Source organism: Pristiophorus japonicus, chromosome 27 (assembly GCF_044704955.1).
Source record: "Pristiophorus japonicus isolate sPriJap1 chromosome 27, sPriJap1.hap1, whole genome shotgun sequence".
NCBI lineage: Eukaryota > Metazoa > Chordata > Chondrichthyes > Pristiophoridae > Pristiophorus > Pristiophorus japonicus.
The window spans coordinates 5572337-5593786 of record NC_092003.1 but is presented as its reverse complement, the minus strand read 5'-3'; the positions used below and the strand labels follow the sequence as shown (position 1 = coordinate 5593786).

Below are 21450 nucleotides of genomic sequence, written 5' to 3'. Positions count from 1 at the left end.
GCGTTTCTTCTATTCAGTTTAAAATCTGAGCACAGAGGTGAGAGAAAAAGAGAAGCTGAATACCAGGATTCTAGAATAAAAACTGAAAATGCTAGCCTCTGAAACAGAAAATATGGGTTAATGTTTTGACCAAGAGCCTTCACCGGTCTAGTTCTGATGGAGGGTCTGCACCCAAAACATTAAACTGTATTTATCTTTCAGATCTGATGGACCTGCTGCGTATTTCCTACATTTTTTTTTTGTTTAATTGAGGTGCTTCCTTACGTGTTTTTAAAAAAAAACATTTCCTTCCCTTGTTGTTCACCATTCTCTTTTCGTTTAATTGCTTTGATGACACACTCCTGTTTCTTGTTTCAGATGAGCGTGAAGCGGTGCAGAAGAAAACGTTCACGAAATGGGTGAACTCGCACTTGGCGAGAGTGACCTGCCGGATCACGGACCTGTACACAGACCTGAGGGATGGGCGCATGCTGATCCGGCTGCTCGAGGTGCTGTCGGGCGAACTGCTGGTCAGTATACAACTCTACTCCGCTTTGTGGCTGTCACTGGAACTGTAATGTGTTTGCTTCATGGGTTCTTTGCTTAAGAATTCATCGCAACTATTAAGAACTAGTTGGTTTATTAGCAAAGGTTTAACAATTACACTACACAGTACCAGTTCATCCACTAGGCTCACAACTGCCTGCCTCATTGTGGATGACCTAGACCCAACTAACTGGGGTTTTATTGAGTCTTGTGATTTAAATGGAGAAAAATTGCAAAGTGCTGCAGTACAGAGGCACCTGGGGGTCCTTTTGCATGAATCACAAAAAGTTAGTATGCAGGTACAGCAAGTAATCAGGAAGGCAAGGTGGATGCAGTATAAAAGCAGAGAAGTCCTGCTACAACTGTACAGGGTATTGGTGAGGCCACACCTAGAGTACTGCGTACAGTTTTGGTCTCCGTATTTAAGGAAGGATATACTTGCATTGGAGGCTGTTCAGAGAAGGTTCACGAGGTTGATTCCGGAGATGAGGGGTTTGACTTATGAAGATAGGTTGAGTAGGTTGGGCCTATACATGTTGGAGTTGAGAAGAATGAGAGGTGATCTTATTGAAACATATAAGATAATGAGGGGGCGCGACAAGGTGGATGTAGAGAGGATATTTCCACTCATAGGGGAACCTAAAACTAGGGGACATAGTCTTAGAATAAGGGGCCGCCCATTTAAAACTGAGATGAGAAGGAATTTCTTGTCTGAGAGTTTTAAATCTGTGGAATTCTCTGCTCAGAGAGCAGTGGAGGCTGGGTCGTTGAATATATTTAAGGCGGAGATAGACAGATTTTTGAACGATAAGAGAGTAAAGGTGATATGTCCTTACTACACAGTATAAATGCACACGAGGCCCACACTTGAGAGAAGGTCACTCTGTGACCAGTTACCTTTATTACCAAGACCTCAAGTGATGAAGGTGGGTGGAGATTCCCCTTTTATACCTGAAAGTCCAGGTTAGGAGTGTCTCTCACAAGTTTACCCCCTTGTGGCCAATGTTCTCAAGGTGTACAACTTAGGTCAGCTTATACATGGGTTACAATGATAGTTGAATACATGACATCACCCCCCCCCCCCAAAGTCTTATTGGGATCACAGGTTAAGTCTGGTGGTTTACGCTCCCTTGTAGAGCGCCTGAGTTGGGGCTCCGGTTGTTGGGAACTGGCCTGAGGGTCTGCTTTGCTCTCCTCCACTTGGTTCCGGTGTTCTGTCACCTGTGGTGGGGCAAACTCTACGTCGTGCTCTTCCTCTGCTTCTTCTATGGGGTTGCTGAACCTCCTTTTAGTTTGATCCACGTGTTTGCGGCAGATTTGTCCATTGGTAAGTTTAACTACCAAAACCCTATTCCCCTCTTTGGCAATCTCAGTGCCTGCAAGCCATTTGGGCCCTGCAGCGTAATTAAGGATCATTATCAAAACAGGGTCATTGACATCAATACATCGTGCCCTCGCATTCCTGTCATGGTCGTCACATTGTGACTGATGCCTGCTCTCAACAAGTTCTTTCATAGTGGGGTGTATAAGGGATTATCTGGTTTTGAGCGTCCTTTTCATTAGCAGCTCTGCGGGTGGAACCCCTGTGAGCGAGTGTGGTCGGGATCTATTGGCCAACAGGAGGCGTGATAAGCGGCTTTGTAGGGAACCCCCTTGGATTCTGAGCATCCCCTGTTTGATCATCTACAATGCTTGTTCCGCCTGGTCGTTTGAGGCCAGCTTGAATGGTGCCATTCTGACATGATTGATTCCATTGCCTGCCATGAAGTCCTGGAATTCAGTGCTTGTGAAGCACGGGCCATTGTCGCTGACCAAGACATTTGGTAGACCATGGGCGGTGAACATTGCCCGTAGACTTTCTACCGTGGCAGAGGATGTGCTTGAATTCAAAATGGCACACTCAATCCATTTGGAATAGGCGTCTACTACAACCAAAAACATTTTTCCCATGAAAGGACCTGCGTAGTCCACATGAATGCGTGACCATGGCTTGGTGGGCCTGGACCAGGGGCTAAGGGGGGCTTCCCTGGTTGTGTTGCCCAGCTGAGCACACGTGTTGCACCTGCGAACACAAAGTTCCAGGTCTGCATCTATCCCTGGCCACCAAACATGTGACCTGGTAATTGCCTTCATCATGACAATGCCCAGGTACTCATTGCGAAGTTCTCTGATAAACACCTCTCTGCCCATCTGGGGCATGACTACTCGGTTTCCCCACAGTAGGCAATCGGCCTGAATCGAGAGTTCATCCTTGCGTTTATGAAACGGTTTAAATTCCTCAAGGCATGCCCCGTATGTGGCTGCCCAGTCCCCATTCAGGACACATTTCTTAACTAAAGACAGTAGCGGGTCTTTATTTGTCCAGACTTTAATCTGACAGGCTGTCACAGGTGAGCCTTCGCTTTCGAAAGCTTCAAAAGCCATGACCATCTCAGCATCATGCTCAGTTGTCCCCTTCATTGGTGGCTAGTGGGAGCCTGCTGAGTGCATCGGCGCAGTTTTCAGTGCCCGGTCTGTGCCGAATTGTGTAGTCATAGGCGGCTAACGTGAGTGTCCACCTCTGTATGCGGGCCGATGCATTTGCATTTATGGCCTTGTTGTCGGCCAAAAGGGACGTTAGGGGTTTGTGATCTGTCTCCAGCTCAAATTTCCTGCCAAACAGGTACTGGTGCATTTTTTTTTTACCGCATATCCACATACTAGCGCTTCTTTTTCTACCATCCCGTAGCCCCTTTCTGCCTGGGACAGACTTCTGAAGGCATAAGCTACTGGCTGTAACTGACCATTGGCATTCACATGCTGCAACACATACCCGACCCCATAGGACGACGCATCGCACATTAAAACAAGTTTCTTACATGGGTCATATAATGTTAACAGTTTGTTGGAGCATAACAAATTGCATGCTCTATCAAAAGCCCTTTCCTGGCTGTCCCCCCAGACCCAAACGCAACCTTTGCGTAGGAGCACGTGTCGTGGCTCTAACAGCGTGCTCAATTTGGGAAGAAAGTTACCAAAATAGTTCAGGAGCCCCAGGAACGAATGCAGCTCTGTCGTGTTACTGGATCTGGGTGCTCTCTGGATCGCTTCCGTTTTGGACGCAGTAGGTCTGATCCCATCTGCTGCTACCCTCCTCCCCAGGAATTCTACCTCTGGAGCTAAGAAGACGCACTTCACTTTTTTCAGTCGCAGTCCTACCCGGTCCAGTCTGTGTAGCACCTCCTCCAGGTTGTGGAGGTGTTCTTCAGTATCGCGACCCGTGATGAGGATGTCGTCTTGAAAAACCACCGTCCTTGGAATCGACTTCAGGAGGCTTTCCATATTTCGCTGAAAGATCGCGGTGGCCGAACGCATCCCGAACGGACATCTGTTATTCTCAAACAGCCCCTTGTGTGTCGTGATGGTGGTCAGCTTCTTCGACTCACTCGCCAGCTCCTGGGTCATGTAAGCTGAGGTCAGGTCCAATTTTGAAAAACGTTTGCCACCGGATAGCGTCGCAAAGAGGGCCTCCACTCTCGGTAGCGGGTACTGGTCTTGGAGTGACACCCGATTGATGGTGGCCTTGTAATCGCCACATATCCTGACCAACCCATCCGCCTTGAGCACTGGCACGATCGGGCTCGCCCAGTCACTGAATTCGACTGGCAAGATGATGCCTTCCCTCAGCAGGCGGTCCAATTCGCATTCTATCTTTTCCCGCATCACGTATGGCACCGCTCTGGCCTTGTGTACTGGCCTGGCGTCCGGGTTTATGTGAATCACTACCTTTGCCCCCATGAAAGTGCCGATGCCGGGTTGAAATAATGAGTCAAATTTGTCCAGGACCTGTGAGCATGATACTCGCTCCACAGAAGAAATTGCATTGACATCGCCCCATTCCCAGTTCATGACAGCAAGCCAACTCCTCCCCAGTAGTACGGGACTGTCCCCCGGGACAATCCAGAGTGGCAACCTGTTCTCCGAATCTTTGTGGGTCACGACTACCGTGGCGCTGCCTAGCACCGGAATGATCTGCTTTGTGTATGTCCGTAGCTGTGCGGCAATCAGCAATAATTTTGGCCTCCTGGCCTTGGACACCCACAACCTTTCGAACTGTTTGATACTCATCAGGGACTGGCTGGCCCCCGTGTCTAGCTCCATTAATACTGGGATGCCATTGAGGAGCACTTTCATCATTATTGGTGGCGTCCTGGTATATGAACTGTATATGTACTCCACATCAACTCGCTGAACTTCAGCTTCCAGTGATTTCCCCCAGTATTCATTTGGCCTCGGAGGGCTTACATCGGGCCCGTCCTCCTCGTACATCAACCTGGCTGCAGGCTTCCTGCACATACCCGCCAAGTGACTGCTGACGTTGCAATTTCTGCAGGTATCTTGCTGATTACCTGCAAGCTCTGGCTGTGTGTTTGTCTCCACACCTCCAGCATGAGCTGGAGGCCCCATTGTTGGAAACAGAAGGTTTCCAGTCGATCGTCTCTGACTGTCTCTGTAACTGTCCTTAAGCGCACCATTAACAGGTGTTGATGGCCCCATTACTGGTATGAATTGCCGTTCAGCTAGCCTTTGTCTCTGTTGAATTCCCCTTTTGAATTCGACTACATGCTGGGGCATGTCCGATTGCCCTTGTCTGCCTAGAGAACTGTGTGCCGCGTTAACAATGTTGACTCTCTGGTCATTTGCCGCATTTGAGCCAAGATTTTTGTCATACATCATTCTGGTCACTTCCTTCCCTGAGATAAATGTCTGGGCTATCAAAGTCGCCGCTTCCAAGGTCAAGTCTTTGGTCTCAATCAGTTTCCTGAAAACCCCAGCGTGCCCGATGTCCACAATAAAAAAGTCTCTCAGCATCTCTGCTCTGCATGCATCTGGGAACTTACATAGGCTCGCCAGTCGCCGGAGATCTGCCTCGAAGTCTGGAACACTTTGCCCCTCTCGCCGCTGGTGCGTGTAAAACCGGTGTCTCGCCATGTACATGCTGCTCGCCAGTTTAAGGTGTTCCCCGATCAACTTACTGAGCTCTTCGAACGTCTTGTCCACCGGCTTCTTTGGCGCTAGAAGGTCCTTCATCAGGGAGTACGTTCTGGATCCACAAACAGTTAGGAGATGAGCCCTGCGTTTGTCGGCCGAATCCTGTCCCAACCATTCCTTAGTGACAAAACTTTGTTGTCGTCTCTCAATAAAGTCGTCCCAATCATCACCAACACAGTACTTCTCTTCTGTGCTGCTGGTGGCCATGCCTAGTTTCTCATCGCCAATGATATGTCCTTGCTATACAGTATAAATGCACACGAGGCCCATACTTGAGAGAAGATCACTCTGTGACCAGTTACCTTTTTTACCAAGCGCTCAAGTGATGAAGGTGGGTGGAGCTTTTCCTTTTATACCTGAAAGTCCAGGTTAGGAGTGTCTCCCACAAGTTTACCACCTTGTGGTCAATGTTCTCAAGGTGTACAACTTAGGTCAGCTTATACATGGGTTACAATGATAGTTGAATACATGACGAAAGGGTTATGGGGAGCGGGCTGGAAAGTGGAGCTGAGTCCATGATCAGATCAGCCATGATATTGAATGGCGGAGCAGGCTCGAGGGGCCGAATGGCTATAATTCTTATGTCCTTATGAACTAAGCCACTCACAATGCAACTGCTCCACAAAGCTGTTAACATTCTTGCAGGTGTACACATTACAGGAACAATATAACGCTTTAAGCCAGCATTGCTCACTAACTTGCTGTTAACACAGCCGCAAGCCCAGCCAGTGTTTTGTTTGATGGCCAGTCAAGGATGTGACAACATATTGCAGCACAGTGAGATGAGAGATGAGCATGCGCCTGAGATTCTCCCCAGAATGGCCCACTAATTTTAATCCTGTTGTGGGCAGCCGGCCAGGCAATTCCCTGCAGGAAGAGTACAAACGACAGGCTCAATAGCTCGATTAAATAGTTCTCAATTAATTAATAGGGTCCTTTCCCTTGCTGTATGGAAGCTAAGATAACTATCTCTCAATAATAAAAACAGAAAATGCTGGAAGTAGTCAGCAGGTCGGGCAGCATCTGTGGAGAGAGAAACCATTAACGTTTTAGGTCGATGACCCTTCGTCAGAACTGGCGAAAGTTAGAGATGTAACAGGTTTTTAAGCAAGTGCAGGAACTGGGAAAAGGGGGATGGGAGGAAAGAACAAAAGGGAAGGTCTGTGATAGGGTGGAAGGCAGGAGAGATTAGAGAGACAAAAGGGATGATGGTGCGAGGCAAAAGACGATGGTCACGGGACAGGTTATGAAACAAAAGATGAGTCTAGAGAGGGTGTAAATGGAGATTTATCATCAGCTGTCATCTTTGGAAAAAACAAAAAAAATAGGAGCAGAGGTTATGATTTGACATTGTTGAGCTCGACGTTGAGTCCGGAAGGCTGTAAAGTGCCGAAGCGAAAGATTGAGGTGCTGCTCCTTGAGCTTGCGTTGAGCTTCATGGAACAGTGTGGGAGACCGAGGACGGAGTGATCAGAGTGGGGAATTAAAGTGACGGGCCGGAAGCTCAGGGTCACACTTACCGACTGAACGGAGGTGTTCTGCAAAGCGGTCACCCAATCTGCGTTTGGTCCCCTTTGCTTTTACTGGAAGGAAAGAAAGCTGCATTTTTATATAACCGTAACACATCCTTAAGCATGACTTTGGAGAGGGTACAGATGGAATTTACTAGAATGGTTCCAGGGATGAGTGATTACAGTTATATGGATGGACTGGAGAAGCTGGGGTTGTTCTCCGTGAAGCAGAGAAAGCTAAGAGGAGATTTGATAGAGGTGTGTAAAATCATGAAGGATTTAGATAGAGTAAATATAGAGAAACTGCTTCCAATGGCTGAAGAGACGTTAACCAGAGGACATGTGTTTAAGGTGATTGATAAAAGAACCAGAGGCGACACGAGGAAAAATGTTCTTGCCCAACAAGTGGTTAGGATCTGGAATGCAGTGCCTGAAAGGCTGGTGGAGGGAGATTGAATAGTAGCCTTCTAAAGGGAATTGGATAAATACTTGAAGGAGAAGCAATAGCAGGGATATGGGGAAAGAGCCGAGGGGAGTGGGACTAACTGGATGGCTCTTCGAAAGAGCTGGCACAGACTCGATGGCCGAATGACCTCCTGTTCTCTACTGTTCTGCGATTCTATGGATATCCATCCCAAAGTGCTCAGGACCAATCAATTACTTTTGAAGTGTGTCACTGTTATTATGATGGCAAACATGACAGTCAATTTGAGCACAGCAATGTCTCACATAAACAATTCAGATTAATGACTGGTTAACCTGCTTTTTGTGGTGTTCGTTAATGGGTAAATATTGATCGGGGCACCTGGAGAATCCCCTGCTTCAGTGCAGCGAAGGTTCACCAGACTGATTCCAAGGATGTCTGGGCTGTCATATGAGGAGAGACTGGATCAACTGGGCCTTTATTCACTGGAGTTTAGAAGGATGAGAGGGGATCTCATAGAAACGTGTAAGATTCTGACGGGACTGGGCAGGTTAGATGCGGGAAGAATGTTCCCGATGTTGGGAAAGTCCAGAACCAGAGGACATAGTCTTAGATAAGGGGTAAGCCATTTAGGACTGAGATGAGGAGAAATTTCTTCACTCAGAGAGTTGTTAACCTGTGGAATTCCCTGCCGCAGAGAGTTGTTGATGCCAGTTCATTGGATGTATTCATGAGGGAGTTAGATATGGCTTTTACGTTTAAGGGGATCAAGGGTTATGGAGAGAAAGCAGGAATGGGGTACTGAAGGAATGATCAGCCATGATCTTATTGAATGGCGGTGCAGGCTCAAAGGGCCAAATGGCCTACTCCTGCACCTATTTTCTATGTTTCTATGTTTCATTTCGAACAGTGCCAATGGATCTATTCACACCCACCGTCACTCGTTGATGGAGCCTCAGTTTACCGCTTCATCTGAAAGACGGTGCATCTGACAATGCAGCACTCCGTCAGCACTGCCCTGGAGTGTCAGTGATATTACGTACTTCAGTATAGTCACTAATGCAGGTTTTGGATCCCCCTCCTCCCAAAAGAAAATTTAAATTGAGATCTGCGAGACTGCAAAGGTATTTTAGTATGTTAGGGACTGACACGGCAAACGACAGAGTGGGGTGTCTGATTTCCCACACACTCCCAACACCGGGCATACGGTTTGTGGTGGCGGGGTGGGGAAGAGAAGATATAAGAACATAAGAAATAGGAACAGGAGTAGGCCATACGGCCCCTCGAGCCTGCTCCGCCATTTAATAAGATCATGGCTGATCTGATCTTGGCCTCAACTCCACTTCCCCGCCTGCTCCCCATAACGTTCGACTTCCTTATCGTTCAAAAATCTGTCTATCTCCACCTTAAATATATTCAATGACCCAGCTCTCTGGGGCAGAGAATTCCATAGATTCACCACCCTCTGAGTGAAGACATTCCTCCTGATCTCAGACTTAAATGGCCAACCCCTTATTCTTAAGACTGTGTGACCCCTGGTTCTAGACTCTCCAGCCTGGGGAAACATCCTCCCTGCATCTACCCTGTCAATCCCCCTCAGAATGTTCCTCATCAGGCAGCATTGAAAATCAGTGGGTGTGTTACTCCAAGCTGCTACTCCCAGCTCCCCACCTCCGGAGTCTGGAGCGTTGGCAGTGCTCCTGGATCAAATTGCCAGCCCACTCCCGTGGTTAGGGAATGATGAGTACCATGGAGACAGTAAAAGGAACAATGGGGAGAAAATGCCAAAGCTGTGGGTAGCTTTTGTACTGAGTAGAAATCTCTGAGGTGAGCCCATTTCTTCAACGCTGCTTCACAGCGAGTTATTTTGTTCCTGATATTATCAGTGTTTACGGCTAATTTATTCCAGAGGTCTGCTGAAAATATCAGCTTAAAAAAAAGGGGGCCTTATTTTCGCAAACGTGTTTCTCAGCAGAAATGGGATCCCAGGGAACTAAAGCCAATTGTAGCACCCCCAACTCAGCCTATAGGACGGACGGCTTCAGGTTTAACCTCTCAATAAAATGTCTTTCTAAGACCATCTCACGTGATTCAGAATGTTCGCTCGATTAAGCTGTATTGCATTGTGCTTTGGCTGGGGATTTTTTGGGAGCCATGCCATGCCGCAGGTCTGAGGATACGTGGTGGTTCTGGAGATTAAATAGTGTGACTGGTTGTTTATAATGTAGACATGCTCTTCATCATCTATATCTTGTAATTAAACACCAGTTAGTCAGGAGTCCTGCCAGGAATGATGAAACTCGTGCTGTTAAAGTGCAGCTCTCCGCAGTGCCTGACGAACGCAGTGGGTAATTTGTAGTAATGAGTCCCACAGACCAGGTCGGCTTCAGGTTTAATCCCTGGTATAGGCTCAGTTGGGGGTGCTACAATTGGCTTCAGTTCCCTGGGCCAAGGAGGGAAAAGTTCTGGTTCTGATAAAGGCCCACTGTAATAGAAACATGGGAATCTACAGCGCAGAAAGAGGCCATTTCGGCCCATTGTGTCCGCGCCAGCCGACAAAAAGCCACACGGTCCTTGGTCAGCAGCCCTGAAGGTTACACATAAACCTATGAACAGTGACGGAAAGACAAAGAGCACCCGGCCCAACCAGTCCACCCCACACAACTGCAACACCCCTTATACTGAAACGTTCTACACTCTACCCCAACCGGAGCCATGTGATCTCCTGGGAGAGGCAAAAACCAGATAAAAACCCAGGCCAATTTAAGGGAAAAACATCTGGGAAAATTCCTCTCCGACCCATCCAGGTGATCGAAACTAGTCCAGAAGATCACCCTTTCCATATGCTCTCAGGTTGTAGAGCTGTTGCGTTGTGACTGGCTTAGTCAGCCAGTCAGTCAGACTCAATAAAACCCCGGCCAGTTGGGACTAGGTCATCCACGATGAGGTATGCAGTTGTGAGCCTGGTGGATGAACTGGTAATGTGTGATGTGATTGTTAAACCTTTGTTAATAAACCAACTAGTTCTTAATGTGTTGCTATGAATTCTTACACAAAGAACCCATGAAGCAAATATATTACAGTCACAGGCCTGAAACGTTAACTCTATGTTTCTCTCTCCACAGATGCTGCCTGACTTCCTGAGTATTTTCTGTTTTTATTTCAGATCCAAGCATCCGCAGTATTTTACTATTGTGTTGTAGGATAAATTCCAGCCAGGCTTATTTATTGCTTCTAATTGTTATCCAGTGACCCCTGTTAGAAAGTGCATACGTATTGGTGTCAGGTAATGCCCTCCTTGGTCAAATACACTGCTGACATTTACTGTCCAGGCTCAAAGATGAAGAACGGACACATCGGCGAAGTATTGATGGCCATGGGAACCGTACCCCAGCATAAAACAGCACCATCAGATATAAGGAGAGAATGTTGCCAATGTTCGACCACACTTGGAGCACTGGGCACAGTTCTGCTCTCCCATCTTACCCAAAAAGACTACACAGGCAGTGGAGAAGATCCAAAAAAGATTTACAAGGATGATACCAGAACTGAGAGGCTATATCTATCAGGCAAAACCAAACAAACTGGGGCTCTTTTCTCTAGAAAGGAGAAGGCCGAGGGCTGACCTAATAGAGCTCTTTAAAATTACAAACGAGTTTGACAGGCTAGACATAGAGAAAATGTTTCCGCATGTGGTGGGGGCGGGGAGGGGGTTTGGGGGGTGGGGGGGGGCTGGTGGTTGTGAGGGGAGTCCAGAATTAGGGCATCATAAATATAAAGGAGTCACCCAATATTTCAAATTCAAAATTCTCATCCTTGTTTACAAATCATTCCATGAACTTGCCCCTCTCTATCTCTGTAATCTTTTTCAACCTCACAATCCCCCGACATTCTTGCTATTGAGGGAGTGCAGCAAAGGTTCACCAGACTGATTCCCGCGATGGCAGGACTGACATATGAAGAAAGACTGGATCGACTGGGCTTATATTCACTGGGGTTTAGAAGAATGTGAAGGGATCTCATAGAAACATATAAAATTCTGACGGGATTAGACAGGTTAGATGCAGGAAGAATGTTCCTGATGTTGGGGAAGTCCAGAACCAGGGGACACAGTCTAAGGATAAGGGGTAAGCCATTTAGGACTGAGATGAGGAGAAACTTCTTCACTCAGAGAATTGTGAACTTGTGGAATTCTCTACCACAGAAAGTTGTTGAGGCCAGTTTGTTAGATATATTCAAAAGGGAGTTAGATGTGGCCCTTACGGCTAAAGGGATCAAGGGGTATGGAGAGAAAGCAGGAATGGGGTACTGAAGTTGCATGATCAGCCATGATCATATTGAAGGGTGGTGCAGGCTCGAAAGGCTGAATGGCCTACTCCTGCACCTACTTTCTATGTTTCTAGGAGATGCCTGCGCTCCTCAAATTCTGGCCTTTTGAACATCCCTCATTATAATTGCTCAGCCATCGGTGGCCGTGCCTTCAGCTGCCTGGGCCTCAAGCTCTGGAACTCCCTCCCTAAACCTCTCCGCCTCTCTCTCCTCCTTTAAGACACTCATTAAAACCTACCTCTTTAAACAAGCTTTTGATCAACTGCCTTAATATCTTTTGTGGCTCGATGTCAAATTTATCGGTTTGTCTGTAACACTGTTGTGAAGCGCCTTGGGGACGTTTTACTACGTTAAAGGCGCTATATAAATAAAAGTTATGATTATAATATGCTCAATAAGGAATTCAGGAGAAACTTCCTTACCCAGAGAGTGGTTGGAATGGGAACTTGCTACCACTTGGGAGTAGTTGAGGTGAATAGCATAGATGCATTTAAGGGAAATCGAGAAAAGTACGTGAGGGAGAAAGGAATAGAAGGAAATGGTGATGGAGAGGGATGGGAGGAGGCTCGTGTGGAGCATAAACACCGACACGGAGCGGTGGGATTGAATGGCCTGTCTCTGTGTTGTACATTTTATGTAAAGAAAAGAAGAGAAAAAAGACAACGAAAATTATCGACAGAAGATTAAGTAGCACATGCTGTATGCTGCATGACTAGATTCCTCCATCGTCAGCACAGTGCAACCTTCATTTACTGGTTACCCATGGCTGGAATCCCATCAATACCACCATCAGTTCCACCAGTTTAAGCGGAGAGCTCATTGCGCGAGAAGTTCATGAACCCATATCCTCCCACGCTGCAGATTAATGTGTGAAAACCTGCGGCTGTTGCCAAGTTGAATATCTCCTTTTGATCTTTTTACCTAAACCAAGCAAAGATTTGGCCTAGCCTGCTGCTCTAATTGTATTTCCAGCATCTCTTGCCATTGCCAGGGGATTCAACATACTGCAGCTATTACATCAAAGTAACAGACATACAAGCATGCTTGCGTGAAGTTCCTTTCTCTGCTATTTTACTGGGGTGTTGACTTTTAATTTAAATGGCCCGACATCTTAGTTAAAAGGGTTTCATACGAAAGCATCAAAGTGTTTGTCACTAGTATCGCCTTCACGCCATTATTGAATAGAATCTACGGCACCGAAACAAGCCATTCGGACCAACTGGTCCGTGTCAGCAACACTGCTTTATCTTCTATTTTTCAAAAGTGGTTCAGTATTAATTCTGGAATTAACTAATTCTGGAATTCTCTACCCCAGAGGGCTGTGGAGGCTCAGTCGTAGAGTATACTCAAGACAGAGATTGATAGATTTTTGAATATTAAGGGATGTGGAGGTAGTGCAGTTGAGGTCGAAGATCAGCCATGATCACATTGAATGACGGAACAGGCTCGAGGGGCCAAATGGCCGACTCCTGCTCCTGTCTCTTATGTTGGTAAGTGAAGATTTTAAAGGGCCAGTTTGTTGCTTTCAGTAGTGCATATGGAGCCTGCGTTCCTCTGTCCATTCCTTTTAAAGGAGCAGCAAATCACGGGCTGCACCGGCTCTCTCCTGCGATGGACTCCCTGGGAGTGTGGAATGTGCATGGGGTTCATCTCTTTCTCCACCTTAATGCAGATATTCAACGCTGCTGAAAAACTGTTTGCAGACATTACAAATCTGATCCTGCATTTTTGTTCTCATTCTCTTTTTATTTTCTCTCCAGCTATTTCCCTTTTTTATAATCTATTGATCTTTCTCCCTCTCAGGGGGTTTTATATTGACATAGCTGGGCAGTGCTCAGAGGTTGCAGGCTTCCGCTTAAGTGGTACGCTCTGGTGTCCATGATGCTCCCTGTCGGGCCCATTGGAGGCCGAAGCAGAAAGGAGTTCACAATTTGCACTGCCGGTGACTGCCAGCTTTTGGAGCCAGCTACGGTTGGATTCCAGGCGCACGTGATTTCAGACCATGGTTGTGCAGACCGAAAGGAGTCTGGGGGAAGATCCCTGGGGCTGCAAGGTCATCAGATTTCTGTCTGTCTCGAGTTTGGCAAATTAGCTTCAAAAACTGCGTCTGGAGAATTCTGCATTCGCGTTTGTTGACTGCCCCGGCACATTATTTCTGTTACAGTACACTAATGAAAACAAAACGCTTTCTGCAGTAATAGCGCTGTGTTCCTTTGAGACGCTAATCCTGTTTTTCAGAAGTTAAAAGTATTTGAGGAAGTATTTTAAACTAGAGATGATCCGAAACTCGATGCCCGTGTCCTAACTCACCCATCACCTCCTGTGCTCGCTGACCTACATTGGCTTCCGGTTAAGCGACGCATCGATTTCAAAATTCTCATCCTTGTTTTCAAATCTCTCCAAGGCCTCGCCCCCTCCCTATCTCTATAATCTCCTCCCCACCCCACAACCCCCCGAGATGTCTGCGCTCCTCTAATTCTGCCCTCCTGAGCATTCCTGATTATAATCGCTCCACCATTGGTGGCTGTGCCTTCAACTGCCTAGGCCCTAAGCTCTGGAACTCCCTGCCTAAACCTTTCCGCCTCTCTCCCTCTCTTTCCTCCTTCAAGACCCTCCTTAAAACCTACCTCTTTGACCAAGTTTTTGGTCACCTGTCCTAATTTCTACTTATACGGCTCGGTGTCAAAGTTTTTAATCTCATAATACTCCTGTGAAGCGCCTTGGGACGTTTCTCGACGTTAAAGGCGCTATATAAATTCAAGTTGTTGTTGTTAAGCGAGTCCCAAGGAGTGTGTCAATATTTGCCGGGCGTACCCCATACAGAAAGGTCTGAAGACCCCTACTAAGGTGGAGTTAGAGATGTAAAGTCCACCTCCCCTATATTCAAAGTGTTCTCGGCAGTAGTGCTGTCAGTAAAGTATCAAGATAAAAATGTTGTTAGGAATTAAAGGGTTAATTCCACTCTCCCTGCAGGAAAGCCGTGCTTGAAGGATCAGTGATAAAACTACAACATTGTAACCTGAATCTCCCGTCGCCACTGGGAGCACATTAAAAAAAACACTTACATTTATATAGCACCTTCCACGACTACCGGATGTCTCCAAGCGCTTTACAGCCAATGAAGTACTTACTGAAGTGTAGTCACTGTTGTAATGTGGGAAACACGGCAGCCAATTTGCGCACAGCAAGCTCCCACACACAGCAACGTGATAATGACCCAGATCATCTGTTTTTGTTATGTTGATTGAGGGATAAATATTGGCCCCAGGACAGAGGGGATAACTCCCCTGCTCTTCCTCGAAATAGTGCCATGGAATCTTTTACGTCCACCTGAGGGGCAGATGGGGCCTCGGTGCAACATCTCAGCCGAAAGACGACACCTTCAACAGTGCAACACTTCCTCGATACTGCACTGGAGTGTCAGTTTAGATTTATGCGCTCAAGTCCCTGGAGTGGGACTTGAACCCACTACCTTCTGACTCAGAGGCGAGAGTGCTACCCGCTGAGCCACAGCTACAACAGAATTCGCCCTTAAATGTGATGAGGTTCCTTGGAACCCCGATGTCGAAGATCTAATATGAGGCCAGAGTGGGTAGATGACATCACGGATATGGAGTGAGTCATTCATTAGGCGCACACATTTATGCCTCTTTGGCTGTGTGGGTGAACTCGTACCTTACATTAATCACAGTTTATAGACTGGATCAATCACGCCTATGCGCTCTGTGTCTGCTCGTGTTTAATGAACTTTCTATGTGCAAATAAAGATGAATGAGTGTGTTCTCAGCTCGATGACAAGTGTTTGCCAGAGGCAGGAGTGCAGCAGGTCATTTATTTAATGTCAGCAGCACTGGTGAGTGCATATATCAATTAGTCTTCCTGTTTAATCACTCGACATCTTAATTCCTGATGAAACATTTTACTCACAGACTGCGCAGGGAGAATATTTTTAAGGATCGTTTTTTTTAAATGTCGAATGAATCCAGATATAAAATCCAAGTCACACGTATTTTTCTGTGAAACTAGGTGCGAATTGTAATGTATTTGCTTCATGGGTTCTTTGCTTAAGAATTCATAGCAACACTTTGCTATTAAGAACGAGTTGGTTTATTAACAAAGGGTTAACAATCGCACTACACATTACCAGTTCATCCACCAGGCTCACAACCGCATGCCTCATTGTGGATGACCTAAACCCAACTGACTGGGGTTTTATTGAGTCTTGTGAACATCACGTGACTGGCTAAGCTACTCACAATGCAACAGCTCTACAACTATTTTGTGTAAAACTATTAAATCAAGTGTCCCTTTTTTAAAGGCACAATCAACAGGATACAACCAATTTTAGTTGAGACCATCAATCAAGTGCCCCCTTATTAACAGGGGGCACTAAAACCGACAAATAAACCAATTAACTTTTAGCCAGAAACACAAATCAAATTAAAATTTGGTTGCCGGGGGTGATGATGCACTCCAGTCCCTCCAGCGCCCACCTTTCGCGTGCTCCATCTCCAGGGACACACTGGCTCGGATATAACCGGGGAAGAGAGGCAGGCAGTCGGACTGAACGGCCCCCTCGACCGTCCGCTGCCTGGACCGGTTGATGGCCCCCTTGGCCATGCAACAGCTCTACAAATTAGTGAGCATACTCGCAGGTGCATACATTACCGGAATGAATGCCAAAGTTTTAAATTCGTACACTTTTGTGAACTCGGTTTTTGCTTTTTTTACACCCCTCCGTTCATGAAGGTGTTAATTCCTTAAAGTATATTCAAGCCTGAGATCGATAGATTTTTGGATATTAAGGGAATCAAGTGATAAGGGGATTGGGCGGGAAAGTGGAGTTGAGGTCGATGATCAGCCATGATCTTATTGAATGGCGGAGCAGGCTTGAGGGGCCGAATGGCCGACTCCTGCTCCTATTTCTTTGGTTCCCACTGATTGGAGCTGCACAGGTCCTGAAGTGTGCAACAATGCTGCAGGACTTTCCTGAAAATCCACCACAGTAATGTCCATTTAAATAGCAACTTTAACGTGACAAGGTGCATCACAAAATGGGGCGGGGAGGGTCGAGAGAACAAACACCAAGCAGGAGTTGAGGGAAGACATTCGGTACAAGACGGATCTTCAGCGTTTCGCAGTTGAGATATGAGACTGTTTGATCCTGAACTTGGTGTATCACCGTCTGAAACATTTTTTTATTGATAAACTTTCAGGCCCCGCAAGTGACTGGATTGCCAAATCATGGAGGAGTGACTCGATTAGTGACCTCGTGATATTAAACCCAAGATTTCTGCTTCTATTTGCAGCCCAAGCCCACCAAAGGACGCATGCGGATTCACTGTTTGGAGAACGTGGATAAGGCCCTGCAATTCTTGAAGGAGCAGAAAGTCCATCTGGAAAATATGGGCTCACACGACATTGTTGATGGGAACCACCGCCTCACTCTGGGCCTGATCTGGACCATCATCCTTCGATTTCAGGTACTAGGTGCAACATTTTCAGGTCTTGAAGATTCATTTGTTATTATGAATAGTGAATGAATTACAAACCCCCAATGAATGGTTGTCTATTAAGATAATTAAATACGGGGCAAATTTTCTCCGACTCTAAGTCATCCTTCCCTAGGATTTCAAAACCGCGGCAGGCCTTACCGCCCTCGGTCTTTCCTTACCCGTGACACTATAATGGCTTTTAAAATCCAAACTTGGTGTATCCTAATCACCTGGAGTATTGTGTACAGTTTTGGTCTCCTAATCTGAGGAAGGACATTCTTGCTATTGAGGGAGTGCAGCGAAGGTTCACAAGACTGATTCCCGGAATGGCGGGACTGACCTATCAAGAAAGACTGGATCAACTGGGCTTGTATTCACTGGAGTTCAGAAGAATGAGAGGGGACCTCATAGAAACGTTTAAAATTCTGATGGGGTTAGACAGGTTAGATGCAGGAAGAATGTTCCCAATGTTGGGGAAGTCCAGAACCAGGGGACACAGTCTAAGGATATTTAGGACCGAGATGAGGAGGAATTTCTTCACCCAGAGAGTGGTGAACCTGTGGAATTCTCTACCACAGAAAGTTGTTGAGGCCAATTTACTAAATATATTCAAAAAGGAGTTAGATGAAGTCCTTACTACTAGGGGAATCAAAGGGTATGGTGAGAAAGCAGGAATGGGGTACTGAAGTTGCATGTTCAGCCATGAACTCATTGAATGGCGGTGCAGGCTAGAAGGGCCGAATGGCCTACTCCTGCACCTATTTTCTATGTTTCTATGTTTCTACTCCCCATTCAGCTTGGCTCCCTGGTGTAATGGGGTACTGAAGTTGCATGATCAGCCATGATCATATTGCGTGGTGGTGCAGGCTCAAAGGGCCGAATGGCCTACTCCTGCACCTGTTTTCTATGTTTCTATGTAATGTATTTGCATCATGGGTACTTTGCTTAAGAATTCTTGGCAACACATTGCTATTAAGAACGAGTTGGTTTATTAGCAAAGGTTTAACAATCACACGACACATTACCAGTTCTTTCACCAGGCTTACAACCACCTGCCTCATCGTGGATCCCTTGAACCCAACTGGCTGGGGTTTTATAGAGTCTTGTGAACATCACATGACTGGCTAAGCCACTCACAACTCTACAAACCTGTGAGCATACTCACCGGGGCACATATTACATTTGGTTAAGTTGCAGATGAGTGGCAAATAGCATTCGCTGTAGGGAAAATGCAAGATAATAAGACAATGGAAGGAAAATGAACAGTGAGAACATAAACTAAATGGCTGTCGGATAGAATCATGGAAATTTACAGCATGGAAGGAGGCCATTTCGGCCCATCATGTCCGTGCCAGCCGACAAAGAGCTATCCCGTCTATTGCCACTTTCCAGCTCTTGGTCCATAGCCCTGTAGCTTACGGCATTTCAAATGCATACCCAGGTACTTTTTAAATGTGAAGGTTTCTGCCTCTACCACCCTTTCAGGCAGTGAGTTCCAGACCCCCACCACCCTCTGGGTGAAAGATTTCCTCTCAAATCCCCTCTAAACCCCCTACCAATTACTTTAAATCTGCATAACACAAGAGGGATTTAGGAGTATTGGTGGATAACTCACTGATCCCAATAGCGTAGCATCTAGCAATGGTAAGAAAAGCTAGCTATACCCTGGGACGCACAGCCAGGGGGATAGGATGCAAATCCCAGGAAGCGATGATAATCTGGAACAGTGTGTACATTTCTCATTGCTGTACTATAGCCGAGGATATTTAAGCATTGCAGACAATTGGTTCAAGAAAAGAATATAGCAGATTATCTAATTAGCTGGAAAACCAGTTTAGAAACAGTAAGCAGAATGTGATGAATGTAAACAAAGTTGTGGTTCGGAGCTGGTGCTGCTGGGATCTGCCCTGGGGCTCTGCTGGAAACAGTCAATATAGGGGAGAGTACTTGGTGCGTATGGTGCCATGTAACAGGTATAAGGGCAATTGATAGTAATCAAAGGAACCTGAACTGATGCATTTTCATGTGGAGAAACTGTGAGGTACAGTCTAGCAGGAATTATGTAGATAATGAAGCAAGTGCGGAAAGAGAAATCGATTCGAGTACAATCATTGACCATTTTACATGGATTATTGTACTGGGATATCAACAAGGCTGATGTTGCATTGAGCTGCATCTCAAGGGCATTTAACAGTAAAACAGAACCAGTTTTTCCAGCCTTGCGTAGATCATCAGTGAGGCCACATTTGGAACATTGTGTGCATCATCATAGGCAGTCCCTCGAAATTGCTTCCACTCTAAAAGTGAGTTCTCAGGTGACTGTACAGTCCAATACGGGGATTACAGTCTCTGTCACAGGTGGGACAGACAGTGGTTGAGGGAAGGGGAGGATGGGATTGGTTTTCCGCATGCTCCTTCCGCTGCCTGCGCTTGCTTTCTGCATGCTCTCGGCGACGAGACTCGAGGTGCTCAGCGCCCTCCCGGGTGCACTTCCTCCACTTAGGGCGTACTGGTCTTTGGCCAGGGACTCCCAGGTGCCAGTGGGGATGTCGCACTTTATCAGGGAGGCTTTGAGGGTGCCCTTGAAGCGTTTCCTCTGCCCACCTGGGGCTCGTGTGCAGTCTAGGGCAATACTGCCTTCAAAAGGACATTGCCGTGTTGGAGAGGCGTTAGAGAAAAGCAACCACAACCTGTATTTATATAGCACCTTTAACGTAGTGAAACATTCCAAGACGCTTCACGGGTGCGATTATCAAACAAAAGTTGACACCACATAAGGAGGTATTAGGATAGGTGACGAAAAGCTTGATCAAAGACGTAGGTTTCAAGGTACGTGTAATGTATGCTCACAGGTTTGTAGAGCTGTTGCATTGTGAGTGGCTTAGCCAGTCACGTGACGTTCACAAGACTCAATAAAACCCCAGTCAGTTGAGTAGGTCATCCATGATGAGGTATGCAGTTGTGAGCCTAGTGGATGAACTGGTAATGTGTAGTGCGATTGTGAAACCTTTGTTAATAAACCAACTCGTTCATAATAGCAATGTGTTGCTATGAATTCTTAAGCAAAGAACCCATGAAGCAAATACATTACAATGCGCATTAAAGGGAGAGAGAGAGGCGGAGCGGTTTAGGGAGGGAATTACAGAGCTTGGGGCCCAGGCAGCTGAAGGCACAGCCCCCAATGGTGGAGAGATTAAAATCGAGGATGCACAAGAGGCCAGAACTGGAGGAGAGTGATATTAAACGCACGTTATTGTTCTCGATAACTTGCAGTTTTGGAAATTGGGAATAAAACCCAACTGCTTGCATTAAACAGCAGGTCTGTCAGCATTTGAAACAAGAAGAGGCAGGTTAATATTTTGGGTGGAGACACTTCAGAAGGTTATTGTGAAGAGCCTCCACCCGAACCTTTAACTTGCCCTTTTATCTTTCCGAAGCAGACTGTCATGCCTTGTATTTTGGGCATTTCCTGTTCTGAAGTCTGAATTTAGTAACACAGTTCGATCCCCAATGTCAAGCCAGTTTATTATTGCATGCTTCATCTGGATGAAAGCAATGCTGATAAATGAAAGGTCACAGAAGTATGATTAACGTGCTAGGATCACGCTGGCAGACATCGTTGTGAGAAGAGATTGAGAGTCATTTTCCCCAAGGCAGAGCTTATTTCTAAAGTGAAACTTGGGAACACGCGGTTGTGTAAACATATCAGCGGAGAAACTTCAGTGAGAGACGAGAAAGCATTATTATATTTATACTGTGCCTCGGCATGTCTAACACATTCCCTGAAAGGCATGGTGAGCTTTGTGGCTGGTACTGCTGTCCTGCCGAGCGAGATAAAAGGAACACAGCCCCTCGAGCCTTCTGTTAGATCTGGGAGGATTTGTATCTACCTGAGTTGGTTCCACAACCATTAATACCCTCACCCAACAAAGGTCTATCAATCTCCGATTTGAAATATACTTGAGGCATTTGACCAAGAGCCAATGTAGGTTAGCAAGTACAGGGGTGATGAGTGTTTTGGGTGACATTCAGAGATACGGACTATGTACGTAGGCACCTCAAAGCACTGGAGAAGTACACAGCAGTACCAGCCGCAAAATCCTGTAAATTGGCAGGATAGGTGCACCAGCGTCAC

General features: G+C 46.4%; 1 protein-coding gene across 4 annotated transcripts in view; it reads left to right on the top strand.

Moving 5' to 3' along the window:
• Nucleotides 1–21450, top strand: part of sptbn2 (spectrin, beta, non-erythrocytic 2) — a 376681-nt gene that overhangs the window by 262106 nt on the left and 93125 nt on the right. For all 4 annotated transcript variants that reach the window (XM_070868170.1, XM_070868166.1, XM_070868167.1 and 1 more), the window contains 2 exons: nucleotides 358–509; nucleotides 17130–17303. In XM_070868170.1, the coding sequence (XP_070724271.1) occupies nucleotides 358–509; nucleotides 17130–17303 (326 nt within the window). The remainder of the gene's footprint in view (nucleotides 1–357; nucleotides 510–17129; nucleotides 17304–21450) is intronic.